Below are 12,007 nucleotides of genomic sequence, written 5' to 3' on the forward strand. Positions count from 1 at the left end.
GGGAATATCTGGTAGGAGCGCAGGGAGGGTTGAGTTCTTTAATGTTGGATTAGTTGTTTTGGGAATGAAAACTTTGGCAAAATTACTTTTTTCTAGATTAAGCGTCTTTAAGAGTTTCGGTAATTGTTCGTGTAACGGATTTCTTATTTCAATTTCGTCATTTAAATTTTTTTCCTTATTGAAATACTGGTCTAAGTGGATATAAATATTTTCTAATTCTGTCATTAGTTTACCTTTTTCTATCTTCTTTATAATTTTTAGGTCTTTCTCTATGGTTGTAAATTGGTGGCCTGACTCTCTCATGTGAGCACTCATCGCGGAATGTTTGTTGTGCTTTGTAGCATTAACGTGTTCTAAGTATCTTGTGAGAAAGTTACGGCCAGTTTGGCCAACATATGAACATTTACATTCTACACATGTTAATCTATAGATGCCAGAACTTAGATAAGGGTTCTTGTTGGAATTTATACTATTGTGGTTGAAAAAAAAAATTCTGTTTGTATTTTGTGTTTCGAATGCTACATTCACATCTCGTTTTTTGATAGGATTAGTTATTTGAAAAATGACTGGATTGGTGAATGTAAATGTTGCGAATTTGGACTGCTTAGTTTTTTCGGGAGTAAGATTAGTTACTAACTTTTGTTTTACTTTATTGATGATCCGATTGACTATATTCATTTTATATCCATTAACTGAGGCCAGATCTTTTATAAAATCGAGTTCCTTTTTTAAGTTACTCTCTGAAAGGGGGATTTTGAAAGCTCTATAAACTAAACTGTAAAAAGCCGCCTGTTTATGTGTTTTGGGTGAAGAAAATCATTTTTTATCGTTAGAGGAGCGTATGATGGTTTTCTAAATATTTGAAATTCAAAACTATCTCTTATTCGTGTTACATTAATATCCAGGAAGTTTATTGAGTTGTTAGTTTCATCTTCTTTCGTGAATTTTATATTTGGGTCAATGTTATTTAAGAAACTTAGGATTTTTTCACTATCATTTTTTTGGCTATCTATTATGACAAAGGTGTCGTCTACATATCTGATCCAAAGGCAAAGTCCATTTATTTTTGTGTTTATTTTGTTTTGCTCCAAATGATCCATATATATGTCTGCCAGTATGCCCGACGTGGGGTCTCCCATTGCTAGGCATGTTTGATGGTAAATCTTTTTATTAAATGTGAAGTAATTTTTGTTTAATACAAATTTCAGTAGGTTTACGAATTCATCTATTTCACATCTATTTAATTTACCCCCACCACCTCACTCGTACAACACAAGGAGTAGACACAGAACAGACAGTCACCACATAACCTCGGACAACACCAAACCGACAAACAGCAATTGGAGGGGTAAGTAAAGTTTCTAGAAGCACACTCTTAACTAGCAACACAAATTCCGATTACTTACAAGATTCCTTTCCTTGTTACAGACATTCAACAAGATAAACCAAGCAGCAGCTTTCAATACAAACATTGATTTACGTCCCTTTCAATCATCCTTATCAAATCCATTAGTTCAACGAACGGTCATTGACATCTTTAAGAACATATCTTTTGAACAGCATTCGCCGAGGTCACATGACAACAAGCATTTAAATTTCTTGAAGACCAACATTTATCCTGTTATAAGTTCAATCATCAAATTGACGATAAATTTGAATCTTTATAGACTCTTATCCACAAGGGATAAATAACTTTTTTACCAGATCTCATTGCTAAGAAAATCCTCAAATTTAGGTCCTTTCTAGGATTTTGGACATGATATATATATATATTATTTATTTTATATTTTAGTACTCTCTCTTCCACAATTTTAATGTATCTTCCTATTAAGCACATGTAATTAAGCCATGTATACAAAGATTTTATATTTTATGATTTTCTAATAGAATAAGTTTTAAGTTTGTCAAAAATGTTTTGATAGTTCTTAAGTCTTTATTTACGTAAATAACAATTATTTGAGATTCAGATTTGGCTGATGATGCTCTATAAGGGAGCGAAACATGTCCCATATATAACTTTTTAACTAATGAAGTTATTTTAAATGTAATAACATTATAAATTATTGAACAGGTGGATTCATAATAAAACTTTATTATTGTATATCAGCAAAAGGAAACTGTAACACCATGAAGGAAAGGATCATTCACGTTTATATTGGAAATATGAGGCAGTGCCAGGTATGTAAACAATACCAGTTTCAGGACAATTGGACTGTTGTGGTGATAATTGTCATTTTAATGACAGAAGGTCTTTAAAGAAGTCTGGTGCTGCAAGTTGTCGAAGCAACCTGCACATCTACAAGGATGGGGCCCTATCTAAGATGAATTCTAATGTCTAAGATGGCACAAACACCCAGCCCTTGAACCAGATGAATTAAGTAATGAAGATTAAAATCCTTGACCCAGCTGGGAATAGAACCTGGGACCTTTTGGACCAAAGGTCAGTGTGCTAATCATTATTCCATGGATCCAGACATGATGATGATAGTGATGATGATGAAACAGTTCTTTGTTTTATTGCCCTTTGAATCAGACTGTTCATATGGCCCTCCCCACCTGATTGCTCACAGACAAACCATCTCCACCATCACCTCCAAGAAGCCAAGCAACGAAGATAAAAGTCAAGACTTACATTGATCTGATAGGTTCAGTGAGGTTTGTATCAAACCCCAGAAATAATTTTCCTTTTTTGGTATATGCTCGAACTTCATTTTCAGCAGATATGAAGATCTTGTCTTTAACAGTACCTGTAAGAACATATTAAATGAGGAAAAATGGTGAAAATACTTTCATAATTCAATGACAGAGAGCTAGAAAGAGAGAGAAGAAACATTCTTAAATGATAAAAGTAATAACAGGTCATGCTGGAAGAGGGAGCAACACGGAGAGAGAAGGACAAATATGAAAACACCAAAGACAAAGATTAACTCCACATCTACACACATTGCCATCTTGAGAGATAGGCTCCCAGTTCTTCTAGATCCATTGCCCTTCCTATCCTTTCGTTGCCGCAAGACCTATCTGTTGATATACATGTTGATTCCCATAGGGATCGTGAAATATTTGTCCTGACTGAGTAAATTTATAATAGCAGTATAGTTGGTTCGTTATTGGACATAATAGATTTTCCAGCTAACTCACTCCTGGTTGCCCAACTTAGTACACTGGGGCGAAACGCTGGCAACCAGGAATCAGTTACCTGGAAAAGTGATAAAGACCTATCTGTGTCAGCGCAACGTAAAGCAGATTATAAAAATAAATGTTTTGCATATTACGATCTCACTATCTCCGAAATGCAAGCTCAAAGCTGGGCTCCCCAAACTGCATGGCCAACTCGCTCAGTAAAGGGAAGAGACAACTAAGATAAAGATGAATGCAGGTGGTAAACAACTATGAATTCATCACTAGTTTGTTCCTTTCTTGAGGTCATTTTATAATATTTCTTTTGTATTTGTTTTAGGCCTACCTTGCAGCAACACAGATCAATCTCAGGGAAATTATCATATGATTATGATTATGATTATTATAATGACCTGCGGGTTCCTTTTCTCCTTTTGAGTTTGTCCTGTGTTTGTAATATTTTACCAACCAGATTCACATCTATCATTTTTTGCCTTTTCCCTTTTCCTGTATTTATCTTCCTTTCTTTTTATATTTTACATTTCCACACATCTAGACTGAAGATCTGTCGAGATGGCCCCTCCACGAGCACTGAAGCTCACCCTCCTGATCAAGCTGGGAAGGAGACATGAGCTCGTGGGATCTGGGAAGAAATGGATGTAGAAGAACAGGGACTGATGAGGACACAGCCTATCTGCTTCAACAACAGCAGTATATAAAGATGTGGAGACTGTCCTTTGTGTTTTCATGTTGGCCCAAATCTGTTCTTTGGTTGCCTCTTCCTGCACCAACCTGCCACTGTGCCTATCAAGGCCCTTCCTCGACCGGTGCAATGCAAACCAATTTAAACCCAACTTGTTTTGGGCAGTTGTATGCGAGTTGCGTTGCATGTTCTTCGTCCACTGACCCAACTCCCCTGTAACGGTCACATCAACACTTTGTCAGTCCTCTCCAGAATGTCAAGCTGTGCAGTACACAATCGGAATATGGTCATTGCGTACTGGTACTTGAAAAGACATCAAACAAGGTGGGAATTTTGGGTTCATCCTTTCATTCATAAAGTTCTATCACGTTCAGCTTATGTGTTAGCCTGGCTATGGAGAAATTTTCAATGTTGAATGCGTGAGCTTTGACTTATCCCAATTCCCTTGATACTTCAGCATATGAAAGGTAGATAGGGGTGTACAGTCATACTCTCATCCACAAAGTCAATGGCAGTTGGGATCTGCTGTTATTACTCTAATCATATTACTCAAATTGCCTCATTTAATAAATTAACTAGGAACTATGCCATAGATCTGCTTTGTTTCTGACATAAAAGACTTCAATAAACTGAAAAATTATAGTGTGTTTCTTTTGTATATAGAGGTGATAAATCATATTCAATTTATAAATAAACTGTGGTTGGAAAGTTATGTTTTGTTACGTGATACTGATATTCATCGATAGAACCACTAATAACATAGATATCTGAGAAATAAGTTTTAGGCCTTCCCCTAAACTACCATTTCACCAATACGCAAATACCAATCTTACTGAATACTTAGCAATGTACAGACAAAACTCTTATTGTATATAGATATACTTTATGATTAAACACCCAATTTACAATGCTTGGTAAAGCACCCAATAGCAGCACTTGCACTTACAATTTAATGTAGGCTATATAAGGTACTTACCACTTGTATCAACTTCTTTGGCTACATTTTTCCATGCCTTTTCATGAACATTCTAGTTTGAGTATTCTGGCAAACTATAGTTGAATAAGCAAGGGGGCTTTTCCACTACTTCTATGAGTTGTATACGTAACTCCTGATCATGATCTGACATAATATAATTGAATTGTACTAGTGATGAATTATGAAAAATAGCAAGAGTGTCTGACTCGAGTCGGGCCACACAACCGACAAGCCAGTCGTTTGTGACTTGGTCGTTGATGAGTTGATCTATGAGTGCGTAGCAATATAGTTGGTCCGTTATTGGACCGTGCGTAGCAGTCGTGCGGGTGGACAAGAACTGCAGAGTTAACAGGGGTCCAACAGTGAAATGACTCCCATGTGACGTACTTTTGAGTCGGATCGCAGTTGCGTTGCACCAGTGGGCGAAGGGCCTAAGTGTTTTAAGTGTTCCTATATTTCTATGTATGACTTGATTTGTCACTTGTTTGTTTGTTTGTTTCTTTCTTTTACTTTAATAATTGACATTTATGTTGAAAGGCTTAACATCAAGGTAATTAGTCTTAAAATTTAATAAGGACAAAAGAAAGAGTGCTGTTTCTTTAAAGAATGTTACTCCTTAACCTTGTAAATGAAAAGGTGGAAACAGTGGCTGTGGGCTCTCAGGAACACATTAGCATGTGAACACCCGGTTCTTAATGCACATCCACACATTCATGGATAAGTCAAAATTGTTTCCTTTGTTTTGATCTGAGTTAAATTGATTGAAAGCATCTGACTTATATCAAAGCTCCGTTACACAGACAACTGTTCGTTTTGACTGATAATCCAGTGAGCACACCGGAGATTTCACTACAAGCCTGAAGACTACATGCATGTGCATGCAGATGACGTTATGGTTTATCCACAGAAATTCCCACAACCAAGGAACACAGTAAGGTCTGTGCCTTTCCGTCTACAACCATCCTCAAATCAGAGACAGTATTACATTTGACCACTAGGGTCCGTCACCTCTCCTGCTACTGTTGCTCGCAGCCTCCCAGATGTTACCATTTCATTACACTGCCGGAAGATTTCGCTAGTAGATAATTCTGAACAGCTGTTCATAATTGCAGGAAGGAGTTTGCTTTACGTTGCAGGTGGAGAATCATTTCTAGTGAAATTAATTTGACTACCGGTAAAGGTGGTACCAGTATGCATTAATTTGTATGCTTGTCATACCTAGGTGAACTTCATGCTATATAAAACCAAGAATAGTGCTTTAATATTCACTACAGTACAGCATTGTAACAAATTTGCTGTGAATTTTACTTTCACCAAGCTGAGTAGCTGCGGCTTTACCGTGGCTTTTCAGATCTGCATTCGGGAAATGGTGGCCTGGTCCCACTGTTGGCTGTCCTAAGAATGGCTTTCCATGGTTTTTCATTCTCTTCACTAAGGCTTCACTATAGGTTTTGGCCACCCCACCCCTCTCACCTTCTCCGCACCACATCTCCTGGCATTAGGGAGGATGCCACTCTTTAGGAGGCCCACCGTACCCCATCAAGGCACGGAACGTAGTAGTAGTAGTAGTTGTAACAGTAATTTTAGTTTTGTTGCACACTCACAGATTATTCTTGGAAAAATGCATCCTCGGCTATACAGATTTTACCATATTATCAGTGGAGAATGAACCATACAAGGAACTTTTACTGAAATGATTTAAGTATGTTATGTTGTAGGCCTACTGATTTGTGTTCTACACTGATACATTTGAGACATAAACAAAAGTGTTGTTGTGAACCTCCTAAAAATTTTGTCATGAGCTGCCGCTGGGTGGAAGATAAAAGAAACCTCTGTAATAGATATTTACCAGTGCTGGTACCATATATCTGATCAATGGTAAAATCAAGAAAGTTTGCATCAGAATGAAGTCTACAATTTCTGTCAAGTATTATTCTTACCAAAAGCTCCTCCCAGCTCCAAGCAAGATACAGGAGGACCAGGCGAGGTTCTAAAACCAAGCTGAATTTCTCCCTTCTTTAGAGAGAAAACCTGGAGTACTCCATCTTTGTCAGCAACGGCGACCTTAAAGAGATAATTAAAATATATTTAAAAAGTGATAAAAATGATCATCAGTTCCCCATTAATAAACAAAGGATATCAATAAATAAGGGAATTCACATATATTACCCTTTGCATCATCTTTGGCCCTTGATTTGGAAGAAGCTTCATAGTCTTCGGGGAAGTTAGCCCCACTAACGTATAATCAATTCGTGATAATTCGAGATCCATAATAAAAATCAGTGGAATAATTCAAAATTATAACTATCACTACTATTGCACTGTGGTTATTTCACAGTTAACCTCTACCGCACTGCTTGACAGGGACATTTTAAGCAAAATTCTCGAGTGTTATTGTTTTATGTATCACGAGAAAATGAAAAACATGTTACTATAAAGACGAGAAAGTACGCTGGAAGTGTGTTAGTAAATACCACTTGGTGAACAGCAATAAAAGGCATGCATGTTGCTATAGCAACGGGCGGCGATGAAAACAAAACAAATAACCACGTGCAACGCGACGCTTGCGACGTGAGTAGTGACCTCTATCGTATGAACTTGGAGACCAGGAGACTGAACAGCACCGCCGTCTCGATCCTCCTATACTGCCTGCTCTATGCGAGCCTTTTTGCGACTACGCTGCGACAAAATTTCTCCGCTAGATGGCAGACATGGACGCACAATGGTCTAAACTTATTCTAATGACGACAGCCTACAAAACACTATGCAGTATGGTCATATGTTCACTGAAGCTTGTAAATTACATTAGTAATATTAAATATCGGCAATATTACCTGCACGATGTCGCAGTTGGCCTCTTCATGCACAATTTGAAGATTTTCCTGGACGAAGGCTTGGAGTGGTACCGTACTCTTTGTGTTCTTGCCAATGCAATATGAAATAATAGAGGTCTTACGAACTTGGCTAGGATAATATCACTAACATTTTGCTGATGTTCTTTGACCTCACACTGTAACAAAACACATTCTGAAAGTTTTTTTTAAATATTTGTTTTACGTCGCACGGATACAAGTGGATCTAATGGCGATGATGGGATAGGAAAGGCCTATGAATGGGAAGGAAGCGGCCGTGGCATTAATTAAGGTACAGCCCAGAATTTGCCTGGTGTGAAAATGGGAAACCACGGAAAACCAACTTCGGGCTTGCCGACCGTGGAGTTCGAAACCACTATCTCCCGGATGCAAGCTCATAGCTGCGCGCTCCTAACCGCATGGCCAACTCGCCCGGTATTCTGAAAGGGAAGACGTCGCAAGTCTTCGTATTACGCTCATACGCTTGAAGGACTTCGACAATAGGGCACATCAGTTTAAACGAACTCCTGGAGATGCTTCACCAGAGCAACAAAACTAGGTTTTGGGTATCAAACTCCTCCTCTGTCCTGATGCATACCGGTAATCAGTTCCATTTAGAGGTGTCGAAGCTCTAGGCAGTGAGATGTTGCTGACACAAATGTCACACTCCATCCTCTCTTCAACAACACGAACCTAGTACCCGCAAGTTAGGATTTGATTTCCTGTTTCTAGTTTGATTGGAATATTGTCGTCTGGATATCTGAGGTTGTCCAAAATGTCTAAACATGAAGGCGTTTTGTGATTGTCCGTCACAATGTTTATCACAAGGAATCCACTATCCTCCACGGCTTTAATCACCTTCTGGAAAAAAATCCGCAGCCTTTTTTCAGTCATTCGACCGGGCCAGGAATGCAATGAATGAAGCCCCCATCTAGCAGGGAGGATAGGAATTGTGCCGGCTGGCGAAGCCTGTCGCACCCCTCCGGGGCAATGATTAATGAGTGACAGATGAAGTGAAATGATATTCGAGTGTGTTTTTGGAATTAAATATGACAGGGAAAATCGGAGTATCCGGAGAAAAACCTGTCCCGTCTCCGCTTTGTCCAGCACAAATCTCACATGGAGTGACCGGGATTTGAACCACAGAACCCAGCGGTGAGAGGCCGGCGTCTTCCGCCTGAGCCGCGGAGGCTCCATCAAATTCTGAAATAAGGTGTAAAGGCACAGATGCGAGAGTAATCTGAGGATATCCAATTACTTCCTTCATTAGGTCCTTGCCTAGATAAAGCCGACAGCCGCTTTTCTCTCAATTCTCTTCTAGACGGTATTTCATGGAGTCGTATATTTTCAGGCTGCGAACAACCTTGCCGAGATTGGCAAAATAGTATACAACAGTTGAATATTTCGGGGAAAGAATCTGAAGTTTCAGTTCTACGAAAAATATACCTTGCACGAACGGAAAGAATCAAGTACCAACACCTTAAAATCACTTTTGAAATATTTATAAACATAACATAATTAATTCATTTCACAGTTCTATTCAATATACATCTTGTACGAACGAAAGTGACCAGACACGTTTACTCATTGTACAAAATAACTCACGTTTTCACACACATTCATGCACCAATAATACAGTGCTACACCCACACTGACAGCGAAGATTGTGCGTCTACTGCTGCACTCTTAGGGCGATTTGGAGAACTATTGGTAGTCGCGCCTTCCTGTGTTAAACTAGTGACATAGAGCAGGCAGTATAAGAGGATCGAGACGGCGGTGCTGAACAGACTCAAGCCAGATAACAGATCGCGCTACGCTAACAATTTGACAATATTGTTATAACCTCGCAGGTTATAACAATTGTCATAGCTAATCATAATTATGTAACCCTAATTGCAGAATAACCACATCCGGACGACTGGAATGGGATATTGTTGATGATAATGATGATGATGATGATGATGATGATGATGATGATGATGATGATGAGTTATGTTATTTTTGCGTGATTTAAAGGTACAATATAGATGACATCAGTTACTCGTGCTTAATACATGTAAAACAAAACGCGTATAGAAAGTAAAGGAATTCAAATACCCGGGACGTCGGTAGATGCAGAGTGGATTTCGTGCCTTAAGAGGCCACGGCTTGTCTGTGGTCCAACAGCTCTGTACTCTGACCGGCCAACCGAGCAGAGGAACGGTGGCCACGGCTCTACCGTGGCTCTACGCCTCTGCATTCGGGAGACGGGTCTGGGACACAGTGCCGGACTTCACGCCTGGCCTCACCCGTCGGCTGTCCTGAGAATGGTTTTCCGTGATTTTCCATTCTCCTGCATTAAGGCGAATGCCAGGACAGTTCGTAGTGTAGGCCACGGCCGCCCACCCCCTCACCTTCTCCGCACATCTCCTTCACCGTAACAAACCTCCCGGCCTGAGAGACGGCGTCAGCGTCTAAGAAAACGTTTAGTAGGTAGTAGTAGTAGTAGTAGTAGTAGTAAACACCCGGGAGAAATAATTCAAGAAAATGGTTTAGAAAAATATGCTGTAGTAGAAAGGTACAAAGGTTACACAAGACGGAAAGAGCGTATAGCAGGGATGAGGAACCTATGACACGCGTACCACCAAGTGGCACGACGTCTGTGACGTTTCTAACGTGTAAAAAATAGGTCTGAAATCTAACAGCGTAGGATGTTTTAATATTAAGCTTTAATTATTGTGTTGCCTTTAAAAAGTATGTACTGTATTGTACCTATCACGAGCCAGAGGCTCAAGGGACCTTTTGTCACCAATTAATAAATAAATAAATAAAATAAATAAATAAATGAAGAAGTATGTCTCAACTAATTATATGGCCATATTTTTTTTACAAATGTTATTAAGTTAAAGCAAAAATATAACCTTATTCTTAACATTTACCTGTTTTTTTAATATACGGTAAATTTCAGTGATATCATGAAACATTCAGTCCAATGTATTTACGTATAATGCGAACTAATACCTAAATGAAGTCAGATGATGGGTTTCAGGATGATTTTAAAGGAAAATAACCGGTGGCACGCTAGAGAGTAAAAAGTGATAAACAAGACCTTAACTGACATGCTAGTCGGTAAAAGTTTGCCATCCCTGTCTTATGGCATCACTAAAATGTTTACAACAAGAAATGCTTACCGGTACCGGTATCTAAAAGTCTTAAAATAACTCACTACATCTACAGTGGTGAAACCAGAATGTCTTTACGCAAGTGAATGTCTAGTTTTGAACTACAGTATAGTTTGTGATAAATGGTACCAACGACCACCGCGTAGTAACCTACACTCAGGCTCTAGGTTCACAAAGCTGTATGCTGTTTCTGACTAAGTAAGTCCTCCGAAAACGTAGGCTATGTCACATGATCTGTAGGGAGAGAACGTAGGCCTATGTAGTAGATGGTTGAAATTTAGATTGTTATTGCAATTATTTGAGAGCTGAATTCGAATAGATGTCGAAACTTGCAATGACCATTCTCTCAACATCTTGTATCGAATGAGTGTGGGAATAGTTTCCTCATCTCTTCATGTGACAGAGATAGTAAAACTATTAATTTGAAAAAGACCTTTCTTATCGCCATTACTTTTACTAGCCTATGGGATAAGTTACAATTATGAAGTTTCTCAGACTTTCACAATAATCACAATCGTTACCTGAAAATATTGAGAAGTTTCTCATTGTACTTTCCTTCCATAGTCACTGAGTTACTATTAAATTGTAATTTTCATGCCTATTTGGTTGCCTATTTTACAGGGCCAATGACCTTAGATGCTAGGCCCCTTTAGACAACAAGCATCAGCATAATTATCATCAAGAAGCATATTTTACACGGGGGTACCTATTTATAATCCTATTTTGGCTATTTATAGTATCGTACCTATTTTAACTGTTCTTAGCGCCTATAAATCCTTATGTGTATCAAGTTTGGTTGAGAGCTATGCTGGAACATACAGACATACTGTACCCTTTTTATCGCATTTCGCCTTACGGGTGCAAACATCCATAGTCTTGGTCATTTTGGACTTTTCTTCACCCTCCTCAAACCATTGCCGATTGGGGCTGAGCTTCGAATTAAAACGACATGTACCGGGCAAGTTGGCCATGCGGTTAGGGGAGCACAGTTGTGAACTAGCATCCGGGATATAGCGGGTTCGAGCCCCACTGCCGGTAGCTCTGAAGATGGTTTTCCATTTTCACACCACGCAAACGCTAGGGCCGTACCTTAATTAAGGCCATGGCCGCTTCCTTCCTACTGCATCGGGCTGAGTGGCTCAGACGGTTGAGGCGCTGGCCTTCTTACCCCAACGTGGCAGGTTCGATCCTGGCT

The 12,007-nt window shown here is 39.2% G+C and overlaps 1 protein-coding gene across 2 annotated transcripts in view; it reads right to left on the bottom strand.

The window, feature by feature from the left end:
• Nucleotides 1-7,315, bottom strand: part of LOC136867400 (Bardet-Biedl syndrome 7 protein homolog) — a 65,647-nt gene extending 58,332 nt beyond the window's left edge. For both annotated transcript variants that reach the window (XM_067144595.2, XM_067144594.2), the window contains exons 1-3: nucleotides 6,969-7,315; nucleotides 6,740-6,863; nucleotides 2,633-2,747 (exon numbers count right to left, since the gene is read on the bottom strand). In XM_067144595.2, coding sequence (XP_067000696.2) covers nucleotides 2,633-2,747; nucleotides 6,740-6,863; nucleotides 6,969-7,070 — 341 coding nt within the window. In that variant the 5' untranslated portion in view covers nucleotides 7,071-7,315. The remainder of the gene's footprint in view (nucleotides 1-2,632; nucleotides 2,748-6,739; nucleotides 6,864-6,968) is intronic.
• Nucleotides 7,316-12,007: the final 4,692 nt, after the last annotated feature.

This window comes from Anabrus simplex, chromosome 3 (assembly GCF_040414725.1).
Source record: "Anabrus simplex isolate iqAnaSimp1 chromosome 3, ASM4041472v1, whole genome shotgun sequence".
Classification (NCBI taxonomy): domain Eukaryota; kingdom Metazoa; phylum Arthropoda; class Insecta; order Orthoptera; family Tettigoniidae; genus Anabrus; species Anabrus simplex.